Below are 17,919 nucleotides of genomic sequence, written 5' to 3'. Positions count from 1 at the left end.
CATCTTGCCCAAGATCACCTAGGTAGGAAATTGCAAGCCTGAGATTCAAGTCCTCTTAACCATGACTTCATACTCCCTATTTCAAGACCTCTTTGGAGTCCAGAGCCCTCTAGCTCCTTTTTGGATATTATGTTGAAGTGTCTGGAATGATTAGACAGGCAGAGATAAGAACGTGACTTGGTCAAAGTCGGTTCAGTCATTTTACCACCTTCTAAATCTGCCTCCAGGAACCACAGCCTGGAGGCTGTCCTAGTAAGAGTGAGTCTTTCTAGGGGCTTTTTAGAACACTGTGTGGCCCAGCTAATTTTAATCACACGGCTAGATCAGAAAGGGAGCTGGTTTCCTGAAGTCCTAGAAGTTAGTGGAAATTCCGGTTTCTGATTACAGTCCCAGCTGAATTTCTGCTGAGATGTGAGTGGCATGGCCAGGGGGTCTTGGCACTGGTTCTTTCTTATTCTTCTGACCTTTTTCCTGATAGTTCTGCTGGGCAGATCAGGAAAGGAAGTGGGGAAAATACTATTTCCAGGGGACACTACAGGAAAAAGCTCCTAGGGAACAAGGAATATTTTAAGTAGTCTGTTTTTGCTAAATCAAACCTCTGTCTAGCTGGAACCTGGGAACAGTGTACTTCCATGCTGAAAACTACTTACATTGGTTGGGTCTGGTGTGAGACAGGTTGTAAAGGCTTATAAAAATAAAGACAGAATCTGGACTCTGTGGACATAGCCAGGCTAGACAAGGAATATCTGGCAGGAGAGGGCTTTTATACATATCTATGGATACCATGGGGAAAACCAACCAGGGAGAGGCAGAGTCTAGTCTATAGTGTGGTAACTAACCAAGAGCCAAAAGGCTGGTTTGTTTGAATATGTAAGAATTTTCATGGTTCAGAATTCAAAAAGTGTAAATATCTTGGATATTGGTATCCCAGGTTGGGTCCTGAAACAGATAAAAGACAGAAAAATGGGTGAAATTCATGTAAAATCTGGAATATAGTATATGTTAAAAAAAACAAAAGGTCAAATGGGTATATTGAACACTGAAAAATCTCCCTTCTATCCTGTTCCCCAGTACCCTGTTATCTTCCCATAACCAACCAATGTGATTCATATATGTTCTAGAACCTTTAAAAAATTATTTTTAATGCTTATAAAAGCACGTGTGTGTATTCTACTTTGATAAGATACTGTGTACACTGTTCTGGCACTTGCTTTTTTTTTTTTTTTTCAATCTTAAGATATTTTAATACTGCCTGTTTAGGAGCAATCTATTATTTCCAAGCATTTTCTGTTTAAGTGGCCACAACTTCAATAACACTGTGTACCTTGCTTTTGCATTTAACGCTGTAACAAGAAGTTTGTTTTTATTTGTTTGTTTGTTTTGTAACCAAGAGTTTTTGTTGAGCTGTGTAGAGCATCTGACAAGATAACCAGGGGTCTGTCCTGAGAATGTCGGAGCCCATAATAGAACCCGAACACCTCAGACTTTGGAGAAAAGCCGCCATGATGGTTTGACCTCGGGGTCTGTTGTACTTAAACCCGCCCTTGAGGTTGGAGGAAGTACTCGATCTGGCTGCTGTTCTGGGGGATGTGGGGGCCTGCACACCCAGAGCACAGGTCTCTAAATGTTCTTTTCTTTTGTTTGCTATGGGCTCCAGCTCAGTGAGTGCTTGATGATCAATAACCTCTAACATTTGTGCCACACTTTTCCTTTACAAAGTACTTTCCATTGTGGATAGTATTCCTCACAAGAACCTCATGAGACCTCAGCTGCGATTTGCCCCTATTTTGCCAATGAGAGAAACCTTCTGGAAGACCTTGAGTTATGTCTTCTATACGTCATGTACTCCTTTCATCTTTTCATTCTGGCAGTCTGTTGCCAAAGCTCTGTTGATCGGACTGTTTTCTTTCCTGCTTCTACTTCCTCAGTAGATAACTATTAATGACTAATATTTGAGGAAACCCTCAAATTTATTCTTGTTAGGTACTAATCAAAGCGCTACATATGCATTATTTAATCTTAACAACCACATGAGGTAAGCTTTATAGCTCTATTCTATAGATGTAGAAACCAAGACTTAGGGTAGGTTACTTGTCCAAAGTCACATAACTCGTAATTGGCAGAACAGGGATGTCAATCTAGATCATCTTGACTCCAGTGTATACCCGTTTTTTGTTTTTAAGTCTCCATGCCTAGCGTGGAGCACAATGTGGGGCACAAACTCATGACTCTGAGTTCGAACTCATGATCTCAAGACCTGAGCTAAGATCAAGACTCAGATACCTAACTGACGAAGCCACCCAGTTGACCCTATTTTATTTTATTTTATTTTTTATATATATTTTTTATTGGAGTTCAATTTGCCAACATATAGCATAACACCCAGTGCTCATCCCGCCAAGTGCCCCCATCAGTGCCTGTCACCCAGTCACCCCAACCCCCCACCCACCTCCCTTTCCACTACCCCTTGTTTGCTTCCCAGAGTTAGGTGTCTCTCATGTTTTGTCACCCTTGCTGATATTTTCACTCATTTTCTCTCCTTTCCCCTTTATTCCCTTTCACTATTTCCAGTTGCCCCTATTTTAACTTCTCTGTGTACTGCCCTGAATCGGAACTGGCTGTTTCATTTCTTTGATTTGTGCTTCTCAAGAATTCAAGAGAAGTTTTGCTTTGGAAATCCAACACCTTTTTTATATCTAGTGATAAACTGTGGCATGGAGGTAGAGGATGAAGCAAGGAGTAGTAATAATCCATGACTATGGGGACACCTGGGTGGCTCAGTGGTTGAGTGTCTGCATTCGGCTCAGGGTATGATCCTAGAGTCCTGGGATTGAGTCCCACACCAGGCTTCTTGCGTGGAGCCTGCTTCTCCCTCTGCCTGTGTCTCTGCCTCTCTCTCTCTCTGTGTCTCTCATGAATGAATAAATAAAATCTTAAAAAAAAAAAAACCCATGACTATGAGTTTCACAGCTTCTTCATTCATTTTAATTCATTGTGTGACTCTAGGCAAGGCCTCTTCTTCTTTATGCAATTCAGTTGTAAAATGCAATTAAAATTTTGAGGTGAAAATATTTGAGTTCCACAGGATTTAAGACAGTCTTTGTATAAATATAAATTCAAAATATCATTAATGCAATGGTGATAATTACTGCTTTGCAATGAATTAGGTACAGACCTGGGAATCCATTTACCAGGGTCATCTTGCTAAATGAAGATAGTTGGAAAATGCCTGCCTGTACCTCAGGTTTTCTGTGTGTGAACTGGACCATCTACCACTTTTTTTTTTTAATTTTAATTTTAATTTTTTTTTAGATTTTATTTATTCATTAGAGATAGAGAGAGAGGCGGAGATGCAGGCAGAGGGAGAAGCAGGCTCCATGCAGGAGCCCGATGTGGGACTCGATCCCGGGACCCCAGGATCACACCCTGGGCCAAAGTTAGGTGCTAAACCACTGAACCACCCAGGGATCCCGACCACTTTTTTTTTTTCTTAATTAAAATTGTTTTCATGTATTATTTCTTGGTTGCCTTTTCAGTGGGATGCTTCTGGGTCTGCCTTGAAAGAACCACCTGCATGGGATCCCTGGGTGGCGCAGCGGTTTGGCGCCTGCCTTTGGCCCAGGGTGCGATCCTGGAGACTCGGGATTGAATCCCACGTCGGGCTCCCGGTGCATGGAGCCTGCTTCTCCCTCTGCCTGTGTCTCTGCCTCTCTCTCTCTCTCTCTGTGACTATCATAAATAAATAAAAATTAAAAAAAAATCTTAAAAAAAAAATAAAGAAAGAACCACCTGCATACAGGTGTCTTGCACTTGGCCTTCTCTTTCGGGGGGGAGGGGGGTGGCTCTAGAGCAGATCAGCTTGAACGAGCATTTGTTTTGTAAAGCCCTGTGGATGGTGAGGAAGAGGCAAACTGAATAAATATGAGGCAAGAGGCCAGAGAGCATGACAGTGATGTCCTTTAGACTTCCTTGGGCTGACCCGTTTTTTTCTGCTGTGACACTGGGAGCCGTTATAAGCACAGGACTTGATGTCTATTGATCCCATCTGCTTGTGCTTCTCCATATTCTTGAAGCTTTGTGTGACAGGAATAGGACAAGTTTGACCCTATCTTCCTTGATTCACTAGATGAGTGGACTGGATGTGGGTGTCAGAACTCAGGGCTTTTGTGCTGAGACTGTTACACTGTTTCCCAAGTGTTGCTTTAAACTCCCAGCCTAATCTCAGCTGTTGCTTCTGGTGCTCCTTGGTCATTAGTTTCTTGTGTGCATGTGTGTGTAGGGGTGGGGTGGGGGTGTGGGTGTGGGAAAGAGACCAGAGGAGCGCAATACAGAGGAAGAGTGTGTAGCAGCAGCTCAGAATGACAGTGCTGTATTTGTAAGTACTTAGCTGAATTCCAGAAGTCCGGCAAAAGAGGGATCAGTTTAATTTGGCAAAAACCATAGCCAGTAGAGACAGAAATACTTATTGATAAGCAGTTTTAGCTGTCATTTACTTCTTCTCTTCAAGAGGTGGCCTCCAGAGACTCTTCAGACTCTTCCTGAACAGCTGCTTATTGACATGGAAATTATTTTCCAGATGCTTTTAAATCAATGACTTTGAAATATCAATGTACATTAGAATCACAGGCGTACCCAGTAACATGCCCTGCCCTGCTCTCTGGGTTTGGATTCATTGGATCTAGGGTGCAGGCCAGGAATCTGCATTTTTCAACACGCATCTTAGGTCATTCAGACAGTCTGTGGGTCACACTCCCCAAAAGACTTAGATTTTGTTCCAGTTTCCATTTGGCCCAGTTTATGAAATAGCCTCTTTCTGCTGTAGTCTGTTTTAATTAGTTTCTTTATTGAAGGATTTATTAGCATCTCCATGTTTACTACCTGTTCCATTTTCACAATCATCACAGTAACTAGAGAGGGACCCAGAAGTGGTTAACTCTGTTTTATTAGGAGTGAGGGGGTGGGAGGTGGGATTGAGGTATATAGGGAGAGAGGTAGATCACAGTGAGTCAGAGAGGTCAGAATTGAAGTCTAGAATTGATGACTCTCAAACCAGGCAATTTTTTGGCACCTACTTTTTTCAGCTTGTGACTTCATATTTAATCATAGTTATTTCTTAGGTATCCAGTTCATTGTGCTTGGGTAAGGAAAGCATATCCGAGTTTTAAACAAAATAGCTTAGCATTAATCAGTGTGCTTATTTTTGTTCAAAGTGAGGCTCATCTGAGCTTGAGCTAACATGTAGATGATGATATGCGTGGAACTGACTTAATGTGCTTCTCTCTGCTTGCTTCCTCCACCATTTCTGAAGACTTTTTACATCAAGTCTAAGGGAACAGATTTCTCCTTCCTATGCCAATAGGAACCCCCTCTGATCTTCTAACTGGTAAAGTACAAAATCCAACCTTGAGTGTTATTTGGATCCATTTCTAGAGGAAAAAAAAAATGTGAAAACTCTCAGGCAACTTAAATTATTTTTATTACAATGTTATTTAAACTGGCAAATATAAAGGAGGAATATAATGTTCTTTTATTTATAGTTCTTATACACTAAAAAACAAAACAAAACAAAATAGAGCTACAAATCAAAGACAAGATACTGAATTATTCCCTGTATTGTGACCCAGGTGTTGACTGTGAATGCTCAGCTTCTTTTGAGGTGAACGTGCCTCTGCCACCAAGTGACCTGTAATACCTGTTTTCTCACTCTTGGAAATGCTGCGACAGTGCATTTCCATGATGTCATGTGGCTTTCATTTTGTGCATGAAAACACCATTTTCATTTTAAATCCACTTCTGTTCTTTTTTCTTTATCCTAAAAGGGTAAAAGCACACACATGCAAACCTGAGTCTTGAAATAGTATGGCAATACTGGTTATAAAGTGATCATCCATATAGTCCAGAATATGCTTATATAAATCTAAAAATTATTACCAAAATGAAAACCAAACTGAAGCCATACAGAAAACATCCACAGATGTTTTTGAGAGCTACTGTTCAGGTCCAGTGGTTCCCAAACTTTCACACCTACCAAAGGTTCTATCTATTGTTTTTTTTTTTTTTTTTCCTATGAATGCCATGTCTTGAAATAGTATGGCAATACTGGTTATAAAGTGATCATCCATATAGTCCAGAATATGCTTATATAAATCTAAAAATTATTACCAAAATGAAAACCAAACTGAAGCCATACAGAAAACATCCACAGATGTTTTTGAGAGCTACTGTTCAGGTCCAGTGGTTCCCAAACTTTCACACCTACCAAAGGTTCTATCTATTGTTTTTTTTTTTTTTTTTCCTATGAATGCCATGTTTAAAATGTCTCCTGAATTGCGTTTATTAATAATGTTTATTAATTAGATCTACAATTACTTTTGGAGCTTGTGATCACTATGTAGTTTATCAGTATAAACTGCTTAAATTATAGTCCCAAAACAAAAAAAGAGGGGCCATTCTAGTTGTTCTGTGCTGCCTCAGAAGGGTAAAGGAAAACTTTCCATTAAGTTTTGAAAGAAACAACTCCAGGCCCCTCACCTCCTCCTCCTGGTGCCTTTGAGGACTCTAGAGTTCTAGGGAGGCCAGTTTAGCCTTTCTCGTACAAGCAAAGTAGCCACTCCACCCAATTTGGAAGGATTAAAGCTTGTCCTAGTTTTGCTTGATTGTTGTGCTTGTAGCATGCTAAAGACCTAAAAGAGGGAGGAAGAAAAAACAACAGAAGGCACCATTCCAGTACCAAACTGAAAAGAAACACAAAAACAAGAGAGCAGCATGTTTTTAACAGCTTGCATGGAAAAAGCGGAAAAAATATTGACTGGGGAGTTTGGACAGCAGTGTTCATTTTCTCTCACCGCCCGCGTTATTTGTCTTACGGAGCAGAAGCCAGATACAATTCTGGCTCCCAGGCCAGAGGAAGAGGTGGGGGGTGGGGGTGGGGGTTCTGGGGAAGCTTGAGGCTAGCGGGGGAAATTGGCCTGGAAACCCGGTGGCTCAGGGCCAGGATGAAGTCAGGGGAGGCGCTAAATTTGTTTTCCTCCTGGCCTTGGGCATCCTCTTTGGTCCGCCAGAGTCCCAGGAGCACAGTTCGCATCACTCAGGTAGGTCCCTGACCCCCTCGGCCCATCATGAGCAGAATGAATTCCTGCCCCTGTTTCTTTCGGGTGCGTAAGGGATGCGGGGGCTCCATTCGCTTTCTCAGCCCACCCTTGTTCTGGAGTTCAAACGTGCAGCTCCCGCAGCCGGGTCCGCGCGGGGACCTCCGCCAGCCGGGTAGAGGCTCAGCCGCCCCGCCTCCGCCGGGTGGGAGCGCCGGCCTCGGCAGCGCCGGCCTGGGCGCGGGGCGGGGCCTGGGCGCGGGGCGGGGCCTGGGCGCGGGGCGGGGCCTGGGCGCGGGGCGGGGCCTGGGCGCGGGGCGGGGGCGGGGGCGGGGCCTGGGCGCGGGGCGGGCGGCGGCGACCAGCCTGAGGAGAAAGAACATGGCGGGCGCAGCGGGGCCCGGGACCGGCCCGGGGGCAGCGGGAGGAGATGGAGACGATTCGCTATACCCGATCGCGGTTTTAATCGACGAGCTCCGCAATGAGGACGTGCAGGTACTGGAATGGGGCCGGGGAGTGGAGGCGGGCCCGGCCGGGCGTGTGGTGGGGAAGGAGGAAGGTCGGCTCCGCGGTGGGGGAGGCCGGGGGACTGGAAGAGCCCGACTCGGAGCAGAAATTTGATGGGGAGGAAGGTAAAGAGCCCCGAGGAGCTGCGCTGACTCGGCCCGGCGTTCCTCTGGACGTCGCCAGCCCCCCTCCTCTCGGCGCCTGAGGCGTCCCCGCGATCCCGGCGGTTGTGCGAGCCCCGGCTTCCCGCCGGGCGCCCCTTCCGGGCGGTGCGAGGGGAACGCGCGTCGCGGCCGGGCGGGCGGAGGGCGGCGCGGCCGAGCTGCGGGTGGATGGAGCCTTCCCCTCGGCCTGGAAACCGGCCTGGCTTGCTGGGCGGAAAGAGTGAGGCGGCTTGTTAACCGAGGGGAGTCGGTGTGTTCGCTCTTTCTGGGAAGGCAAGGGTCGTATCCAGCCGTTTCACCTGCTTCCCCGCCGCGCCGCAGGGTGTGTGGAAGTTGTCTCACTTCCTGGATGTCGTGCTCTTTTTCCTTTTTCTGAGGGGCCCTTTGAGGGTTGCTCTTGAGAAACCTTCCTCTGGCTAAAGTGAAGCTGTGTTGCGCTGCTCCCGAGGTTCCTCATAGAATAAGATCTCAGTGGAGGGTTTTCCTCGTTGTCACTGAGCATGTCGTTATCTCACTTGTTTGTCACTTTTCATCCTTTGGTCCAAATCACAGCTGTGCGCTTCATGCTTTCCGCTGTCTTCTTCTCACAGCTCCGTCTCAACAGTATTAAGAAGTTATCAACAATTGCTCTAGCGCTTGGAGTCGAAAGGACGCGAACAGAACTGCTGCCATTCCTTACGGGTATGGGAATGTTTTGTTTGAAGAAAAGGCATGGCCATTTCCATTTTCCAATGGCTTTCAGTCCTTGGACTCTTTTTAGAATCTGTTACACATGCTCTAACGTACTAAACTTGTGGCCAGATATATTAAGATAGTGACTGTTTAGCTAAGGGGAAGGTAATTGATACAAGATTGTCCATTTCTAACTCATTGTGTAAAGTGGATCCAGAATGCTGTTAGGATCGACAGGACCATCTAGTTAGACATGGAAGGTTTATAGTTTTGTGTGAGTATCCCGCTTTGGGCCAGCTATCCTTGTTGATGAGCATTGGGTTGTTGTCATTTCCAGATACAATTTATGATGAAGATGAGGTACTGTTAGCTCTTGCTGAGCAACTGGGAAATTTCACTGGCCTGGTGGGAGGTCCTGACTTTGCCCACTGTTTGCTGGTAAGTACGTTCTGCCTGCCATTCTTCTAGAGCTTCTCCAGTATAAACAATACATTGTGTGGTGATGGGAACACTACAGCATTTTTTTTTTTTAAGATTTTATTAAAAAAAGGGCAGCCCGGGTGGCTCAGCGGTTTAGCGCCACCTGCGGCCCAGGGCATGATCCTGGAGTCCCGGGATCGAGTCCCACGTCTGGCTCCCTGCGTGGAGCCTGCTTCTCCTCTGCCTGTGTCTCTGCCTCTCTCTGTGTGTCTCTCATGAATGAATAAATAAAAATCTTAAAAAAAAAAAAGATTTTATTAAAAAAAAAGATTTTATTTATTAATGATAGACAGAGAGAGAGAGAGAGAGAGGGGCAGAGACACAGGCAGAGGGAGAAGCAGGCTCCATGCAGGGAGCCTGATGTGGGTGGGACTCCATCCCGGGACTCCAGGATCACACCCTGGGCTGAAGGCAGAGCTAAACTGCTGAGCCACGCAGGGATACCCCACTACAGCATTTTCAATGCAGACTTTTTTTTTTTTTTTTTATGGATTGTCACAGTATTGGCTATTGAGAAAACAATAATGTAGGCACTTTGGACTCAATTAACCCTTTCTCTTTCTGACTGTGAGCATAAGATTTCTTTTTTTTTTCCTTTTCTGCCTCTGTGGACTTGTTAGTGTTTGGGAGAAAAAAGGGTTTGATTGTTTTTAGGAGTTCTCCCCCTCACCACTCTAAATTTGGAGATCTTAATTCTTATCTCATAGTGTCATGATTCTGGAAATGTTAGCTTCTCTCTCTCTTTTTTTTTTTTTTTTTAAGTTTTTATTTATTTAAGTAATTTATACACCCAGCCTGGGGGCTTGAACTCACAACCCTAAGATTAAGAACCACATGCTCTACAGACTGAACTAGTCAGCTTCCCTGGAAATGTCCATTAGCTTTTTATCTTTGATTGTAAGTCTACGGCTTGCTTCTGACTGACTGAATTTGAGGAGTTCGGTTCACAGTGGCTGACATTTACTGAGAGCCTACTGTATCAGGCACTGATGTTAGAGTGTTCACCAGTGTGAATGGAATGAGGTCTCTGCCCTTCTGTGTCAACAAGTAATTACTGTACAGTGTTAGATGGAAAGATAGAAGCACATAGAAGGTACCTAAATAGTAGAAAGGAGAAAACCTCTTGGGAGATGATGTCTGAACTAGGTTTTGAAGGATGACTAGGAATTCAGCAGTTGGACCAAATAGTGGTGTTTGCTTCATGGCTTAAATACGGTCTATATGATGCTGATTTCTGATTTCTATTTCTGCCTCTGACCTTTCCATGGATATAAATACTGCTTATATCTTCCTAGCAGTGATTGATTTTCTCACTTGTATGTCAAACAGGCATTTCAAATTTAACATGCCTAAAACAGAACTCAATTTTCTCCCTACAGTATGGCTCTCATTTAGTGGGCCCATCTCAGTAAATGGCATCACTGTCTACCCCCTTGGACAACCCAAAACCTAGAAGACGTTCTTGCATCCTCTTTCCCTCATTTCCCACATTCAATCCATTAGTAATTCCTATGGCTTCTGTACATATTCCAAATCAGTTCACTTTCCTTCTTCCCACTATTACCTAGCTCTTCTTTCCTTTCCTCTCCCCAGATCTCAAAATCTTTCCTCTAGATTACTCCAGTAACATCTTGACAGTTGCCTTCTACCCAATCCTTCTGGTTCGCTCTTCACCCAGCAAGTGGATACTTCCCGTCTCAGCTCTTTGAAAATCCAAATTCCTGCCTTAGGTTCTGTAAATTAAGGGACAAACTATCTCTGTGAATTTATCTCATGTCATGTTCCTCTTGAGAACTTCATTCTATTTATAGTGGTGGTGTTTTTGTTCTTTGAAGAAACCAAGCTTATTATTGCCTTATTATTGGCCTAGGTATTCCTTCTGCTGTTCTTTGAGCTTCTGGTGGCTAGTTCCTTGTCATTCAGAACCAACTTCAGTGCATCTTCTCAGAGAGGCCTTCCGTGAATGCCTAACCTGAAATTGCCTCCCAGTCATCCCCTTACCACATCATCCTATTCTATTTCTTCACAGAATACTCCTCACCATATGATTGTTTTCTTGATCGGTTATCTTCCTCCACTAGACTGTAGAGCCCCCTAGAGCAAGGATCCTGTCTGCCTTGTTTTTTCTCTGTCCTCAGTGCTACAGTATAGCAGTAATTATTCATTGATTCAGGGGTTTCAAAGTGTGAAACAGGTTGCCTTGCTGGATGTTGAGCTGGCATATGAAGGATGGTAGGGGAGGCCACAGGGAGAGAGCCGGGAGAAACAGGCAGAGTTCAGATTCAGAGAAAACTCCTCGTTGATTGTCAGGAGGTTGGCCTTACTGTATAGTGGTGACAGAGACTATCCAGTGATGCTATACGAGAGGAGCTTGGGGAAGGCAATGGTAGATCGTGAGGCAGTCACAAGTGAGTAAGAACACAGTATCTTCTCAAATGGCTTGTGAAATACCTTTTAGGAAAGCTCAGTACTTTCTACTTCTGTGTATCAAATGTTTTTTGAAATGTATTATTAGGTAGACACACTTTCCTTTGATTCATAATTCTGTTTCATCTCTTGGTCAGTTCTGTATGTGGATTTTGTGTTGAATATTTGCAGCTCATGGCATATGCTGAATATACCTAGCTCAGATGCAAACCCAGGTCGAGGTTCAGAGGACCAGCCCTCTTGCTCTTTTCATGGGGCTGTGTCGTATTCACTTACTCATCCTAGTCCAGACCGACCCTCCTGGTCTCTGCAGCTGTAGACAAGGGTTCCTACCAGGTCTATACTCTCCATTGTTCTCCAACTCCTGCTTTGTATCTTCCTCACAAGATTCTGTATGTATTCTTTCATATGTTAGATAAGTTGATGGTGTGGCTCTAGTGCACAAGGGTTGCCTGCATTTCCAGGAATGGTCAAATAATACTCCAGAGACTGTAGGTCAGTGGCCTGCTGGGATGTCATCATGTAATTGTGGTGCTCAGTGTTGCTCATGTTTCTGCACTCACTCTTGAGGAAATAAACATGATCTTATCTGAATTTGGCTACATATCTTTTAAACCTAGTCATTCAGCTCGTGGTAATATTAATATTGTGTCAAGTCTCTACTGTGTCATTTGTAGACACCATCTGGGAATTGCCATCTGGGACATGAGATCTTGGCTGTCCTACAGAAGTCGTGTCTTCAGGTTGGACGCACCATATGTTATCACTGTGTGAACTGAAAGTAACCATTTGGTGTGATGTAGCTAACATTCTGGTTACATGTACCACCTCCCTTCAGTCACTTTAAAAGGTGATAATGTGTAGCTAACCTGATTCAGTAAGTTTTCTTCTCTGATTTTCCTTTTTGATCTATTCAGCCTCCTTTGGAAAGTTTGGCAACTGTGGAAGAGACTGTGGTTCGAGACAAAGCTGTGGAGTCCCTGAGGCAGATCTCCCAGGAGCATACTCCTGTTGCTTTGGAAGCACATTTTGTACCTCTGGTGAAACGCCTGGCGAGTGGTGATTGGTTCACTTCTCGCACATCTGCATGTGGTTTGTTCAGCGTTTGCTATCCCAGGGCTTCAAATGCTGTCAAGGCAGAGATTAGACAGTAAGATATGATGTTTTCTCTGTTATTTGGGATTACTGGGAACTCATAGCTGACAATTTACACAATAATACCCTGTTACCAGTGAGTGGCTGATAGGATAGCAGATGTGGTAACATGACTTTTTATCATTAAGTTGAATATACTAGTGGTTTTGTTTATACTTGTTACTTCTGTGAGTCAAAGCCTAAGCACTGATGTTTGTAAGAGAAAACCTCTAAAATGGCCCTGTGTGTGTGTGTGTGTGTGTGTATTTAGGTATGTGTGTGTGTGTGCGTGTTGGGGGGTGTTTAATCCATGGTATTTGAGAGGAAATACCTTCATTATTTTGTTTGCCCCAGGCACTTCCGTTCCTTGTGCTCAGATGACACTCCAATGGTACGACGTGCTGCCGCTTCCAAACTGGGCGAATTTGCAAAAGTTTTGGAATTAGACAGTGTGAAAAGTGAAATTGTTCCACTGTTCACAAATCTAGCTTCAGATGAACAGGTAAGTTAGCCTTTACTATTTAAAGTACATCGATATAGTCCTCTCTTCTGACATTTTAAGGATTTCTTTGGGGAGTGTTGATTCTCTTGTTAAGATCCTTTTTGCCAAATTGATGCTTAATTCTGGGCTAGATAAAGTTTAATATGACCCATCTCAGTGTCCTTATATTTCTTTCTTAACCAGACCATGATTTTCTGTTATATTAGCAGCGGTTAAAAGAAGAGTCAAAGAAGACATGGGAGGGTGCCTGGGTGGCTCAGTCGGTTAAGCATCTGCCTTCGGCTCAGATCATGATCACAGGGTTCCTGCTCAGCGTGGAGCCTGCTTCTCCCTCTCTCTCTGCCCTTCCCCCTGCTTGTGCGCTTGTGTTCTCTTTCTCTCTGTCAAATAAATTCTTTTTTTAAAAGAAAAAAGGAAATGGGAGCCACATTAGAAGGGAAAACCAAATCTACGTTAAGGGGTAACATACCTTTTTTGCTCATAGCAGCCAGTCATGGGAGGAGGAGTTGCCTGGAATTTTTGACTTTCAAGTATAGTGTCTGTTAAGAAGGCTGTTTGACCCTCTCTATCCTCTGGATGAGTATATAGGCTGACTTTGCATAATAGCAATTTTAAATCCAAGGGTCTGTATCTTTTTGGGAGTAGAAATAAGAACAATTAAGGAGCACCTACATTAAGTATGTAATTTTTCTCAGCCTGTTTTAAGAGGTTTACATGTAAGAAGTGCTTTGGTCTTCACAATACCCTCATGAGGTAGAAACCCTGTGTGATATAGTAGGAAACGAACACAGAAAATTAAAGTAACTTTTCAGGGTTGCATAGTTAGCAGACACAGTTGTACAGTTGGTTCCAGAGTTTACAGTCTTCACAGCCAGGCTGTACTGTTTCCCTTTGTGGTTCAGAGGAATCAGCCCCCAGAGTTTCTGGACTCTAGAAGAATCCTTTTAGAGTCTTAATTTGCCTAGTGTGTACCCTAGAATCACTTCACATGTATAGGACCAGGAGCACCAGATACGTACTGATGAGTGTCATTTTCAGATTCAAGATTGAGAGATGGTAAATTTTGCTTTCAAAATAATTTAAAAATGTTATTAAAATAACAGAAAAGAGTACAAAATATACAATTCAATGAATAAGATAAAGTCATCTTATTAGCAAACGGAACTTGGAGAGCCACTACCCTAGAAGCCCACCACAAGCTCCCTCCCAAACATAGTCACACTCTGCCTGCTTCGGATAATACTTTATCTTGACTTTCCTGGTAACCACCTCCTGCTTCTCTTTGTAATGTTTTTACTTAAACATTGTAGGTTAATTTTAAGTTAAACTTCATTTTAAGTTTTCTAGTAGTCACATTTTAAAAAGTAAACAGTGGGAAATTAATTTTAATAATTCATTTTACTTAACCCAATATTTCCAAAATAATCCTCACTTGAACATGTGACACTAACCATACTTCATTTACTCAGAAGCCACATGTGGGGTTGTGGTTACCACATTGGACAGCATAGGTTTAGAATCTTCGTTTAGGAATTTGTTGATTATGCTTCTCATGGTATAATTTAATATTTCCTTTGTCCTCTGTATTTCCTGCAAATTGATAGTTGCATCTAGTATGGGGGAGGAGGGTTTGCAAACTTTTTCTATAAAAAGCCAGGTAGTAAATATTTTTAGCTTTGTGGACCAGTTTCTGTTGTAACTACTCAACTCTGCTCTTGTAACACAAAAGCACTATAATGTGTAAACTAATGGGCATCATGTTCCCATAACACTTTATTTACATAAGGTAGCTACAGTCCTGGATTTAGGCAGTGTTTGTCCCATCTCTGATCTAGAGGCTTAATAAGATTTAGATTTGATATTTTTGGGTGTTAAGACCACTTCATATGTGGGATTGTATTTTTTGTTAAGAGACATATAATTTCTAGTTGTGATATATTAGAAAAAATACTAAGTGCCTAGTTGTCAAATTATGTGTATGTATATTCCATCTGACACTGATAGAATTGCTGTTCCCGGCTTATTCATTCATTGAAAAAATATTTATTGAGTATCTGCTACATATTAGGCACTGTTGTGGTGCCGGGATACAAAGGCCCTTCTGTCATGGAGTGTACATTTTGATGAAGGAAAACAGATAGTAAACAGATAAAAAAAAAAAGCATTAACAACGATAAAGGCTATGATGAAAATAAAGTAGGATGATGTAATATGGAATGATTATAGGGCATTCATCTAGCTAGACTGGTTAGAGAAGGACTCTGAGAAGGTAATATAAACTGAGACACAGAAGAAAATGCCAGCCATGCCCTTTCCTAGAAAGCCAGAGCTCCAGGAAAAGAGAATTCCAGGAGAGGACACCTAGCCTTGGAACATAGTGGGTGATAGAGACTCTGGTAGGCTATGAGGTTGGATAAGATAGGGGACATATCACAGGGGTCCTAGTTTACATTTTAAAAATAATATTCTGGCTTCTGAGTGAAAGCCGAATTGTAAGGGGTAAGGGTGAGATTACAAATAGAAAGACCAGTTAGGAGACTTCTGCAATAATTCAGACAAGACGCCATGATGAACAAGGGTGGTACAGTGAAGGCGCAGAGAATCTAGAGGCAGATTTAGAGGTAGCATCATTAGGATTACAGTGGGATTGCGTGGGATGAGGGGAAGAGCAATCAAGGAGACCTTGATTTTTGGCTTGAGCCCATCCTGTCTGGATGGTGGTGCTGAGATGGAGAAGATTTTGGGAGGAGGAGCAGGTATAGAGGGGAAAAGGGATTAACAAATATTTATTAGTATATATTTCCATAGATCATAGTAGTCCCTTGATTTAACATTGTTTTTGGATTCCAAAAATATTTGTATAGTTACTACCAAGAACCAAGTTCTAGCCTTTTTTGGCTTATTCATTTGGATAGAGGAGTGAGTGTTCTGGGCATATAGTAAATTATTGTTGACCAGCAATTTAAAAAATTTGTAATATTTTGGAAAGTTGAGTCACTATCTCTCTTGTGTAGATGTATGTGTATGTTGTACATAAAAAATACATAATCATATATAGACACATGCTGTTCAAGGTTTTGGTCTGTCTCTCTTGGGTGCTTATCTTGATGTATTTTTAGCTTCTACTTACATATTTATGATTCCTAAAGCTTTAATCTCAATTCATAATTCTTCATTGATTTGTCTAATTGAGTATTTCTACTTGCTCAGGGACACATAGGCATCACATTGAAACTTGGCAGTTTATATTTAGGACATTGAGTTCATTCATCTTATACATTTCTAAATTTGTTTTGCTGAATTTTTCTAGGCTTGGCTACCTCAGTTATTCTGTCCCTGATTCTTAACATTGAAATCCAGTGGATGGTGGGTTTTTTGTTTTTTTTTTTAAATTACTATTTTGTTTTTCTGTGTATTTCTTTCCAAGTCATCATGTCATGCCTACTATCACTGCCAGTGCAAATGGAGAATTTTGACAACTTAGCTTCCTGTCCCTTACCCTTATTCTCTTGTTTTTCTTGTGAGGTGTTGAATAGTTTGCTCAAGTATAGTTGTCATTTTTTTTTAATCCCTCAACAGTTTATTATAGGAAGGCCTTGAAGATATCATTAAAATGTTCTTTTTTTTAAATTTAATTTTTACATTTTTATTTCATTTTCCTTAATAAAAATTTTGCACTCTAACCAAGGGAATCACCTTACTTTCACACTAGAACAAGGTTGTTTCTACGTCTATGGATTTGTTATGCAAAGTCTGTTTCAAGACATAAAGACATGAAGCTGTGTAGAGTGTTTTGTTTCGTTTCTTTTGAAGGACACCCATAGCACTGCCCTGTGCCACGCATGCTCTACTGCCCTGTGGCTCTGCCTCAGTCTTGTCTGATTAACAGAAAGAAATTTCTTTTGTAAGAGATTTTATTTATTCATGAGAGACACAGAGAGAAGCAGAGACCTAGGTAGAGGGAGAAGCAGACTTTTCACAGGAAGCCCGATGGGAGACTCGATTCGATCCCGGGATCACGCCTTGAGCCAAAGGCAGACGCTCAACCACTGAGCCACCCAGGTGTCCCAACAGAAAGAAATTTTCTTCCTGTAGGATTCAGTGCGTCTCCTAGCTGTGGAAGCCTGTGTCAGCATTGCTCAGTTACTGTCTCAGGAGGACCTCGAGTCTTTGGTGATGCCTACGCTTCGGCAAGCAGCAGAAGATAAATCTTGGAGGGTCCGCTACATGGTAGCTGATAAGTTTTCAGAGGTAAAATTACTGTCCTGACGTTTTTTAAGTACTAAGAGAAAAAAAATCTTGAAACCCACAGATTTGCTGTGTACCAAAAGTTTCTGAATTAATTCTTCTGAATTGGAAGTGCTTGTAGCAAGAACCTACTTGAAGGTTACACTGTTTTGTTTCATTCATGTTAGTTAACTTGTTAGTTTACATTAAAACCTGTACAAATTGTCTTCTAGCTCCAGAAAGCTGTGGGCCCTAAAATCACCCTACACGACCTCATCCCTGCCTTTCAGAACCTACTTAAAGACTGTGAAGCTGAAGTCCGAGCAGCTGCTGCCCACAAAGTAAAAGGTAAAGGAGTTCAATTTATGTTGCAGGATGTATCATTCATTTGGCATTTATTAAATGTCAGTGAATTGTGTGTGCTTTTTGTTGTGGGATGTGTTTTTAAATAAGAGAAAGCTTCAATATGTGGGGATGTTACATTGTCAACAAGGCTTCTACTCTCTGTATTTAAAACCAGATAACCATTTTATCTTGTTTTTGTAAAAAAGATGCCTTTGCAGATTGGATTGGTGTATATGGCAAGACTGATGAAAAAGTACATTTATAATAAGAGCTGTTTTCCCTTCTTGGAGCTTATTTGCTTAAACATGATTTAAGTTGAAACTGTTGATAAACCTGGCTCCTCGTAAATGACTGTATGTAAGCATCAGTTTTT

At 42.3% G+C, this 17,919-nt stretch overlaps 2 protein-coding genes and 1 long non-coding RNA gene across 6 annotated transcripts in view; 2 read left to right on the top strand and 1 right to left on the bottom strand.

Moving 5' to 3' along the window:
- ALG9 (ALG9 alpha-1,2-mannosyltransferase) overlaps positions 1 to 7,289 on the top strand; it is a 114,741-nt gene extending 107,452 nt beyond the window's left edge. Inside the window, exons 15-16 of the mRNA XM_072821946.1 lie at positions 5,309 to 5,383; positions 7,062 to 7,289. Coding sequence (XP_072678047.1) covers positions 5,309 to 5,372 — 64 coding nt within the window. The 3' untranslated portion in view covers positions 5,373 to 5,383; positions 7,062 to 7,289. The remainder of the gene's footprint in view (positions 1 to 5,308; positions 5,384 to 7,061) is intronic.
- LOC140630954 (uncharacterized) lies at positions 5,505 to 7,325 on the bottom strand. The gene is made up of 3 exons (XR_012028634.1): positions 7,198 to 7,325; positions 6,532 to 6,683; positions 5,505 to 5,812 (listed from the first exon to the last, which is right to left on the bottom strand). It is a non-coding gene; the product is annotated as an uncharacterized lncRNA (long non-coding RNA).
- Positions 7,326 to 7,423: 98 nt separating this feature from the next.
- Positions 7,424 to 17,919, top strand: part of PPP2R1B (protein phosphatase 2 scaffold subunit Abeta) — a 32,854-nt gene continuing 22,358 nt past the window's right edge. For 3 of the 4 annotated variants that reach the window (XM_072821940.1, XM_072821941.1, XM_072821944.1), the window contains exons 1-7: positions 7,424 to 7,583; positions 8,350 to 8,440; positions 8,769 to 8,869; positions 12,256 to 12,488; positions 12,827 to 12,974; positions 17,070 to 17,225; positions 17,435 to 17,549. In XM_072821940.1, coding sequence (XP_072678041.1) covers positions 7,470 to 7,583; positions 8,350 to 8,440; positions 8,769 to 8,869; positions 12,256 to 12,488; positions 12,827 to 12,974; positions 17,070 to 17,225; positions 17,435 to 17,549 — 958 coding nt within the window. In that variant the 5' untranslated portion in view covers positions 7,424 to 7,469. The remainder of the gene's footprint in view (positions 7,584 to 8,349; positions 8,441 to 8,768; positions 8,870 to 12,255; positions 12,489 to 12,826; positions 12,975 to 17,069; positions 17,226 to 17,434; positions 17,550 to 17,919) is intronic. The other variant, XM_072821942.1, reaches the window with a different exon arrangement.

This window comes from Canis lupus, chromosome 3 (assembly GCF_048164855.1).
Source record: "Canis lupus baileyi chromosome 3, mCanLup2.hap1, whole genome shotgun sequence".
NCBI classification, from domain to species: domain Eukaryota; kingdom Metazoa; phylum Chordata; class Mammalia; order Carnivora; family Canidae; genus Canis; species Canis lupus.
The sequence above is the reverse complement of the archived record's forward strand: the minus strand, read 5'-3'. Positions and strand labels throughout refer to the sequence as shown.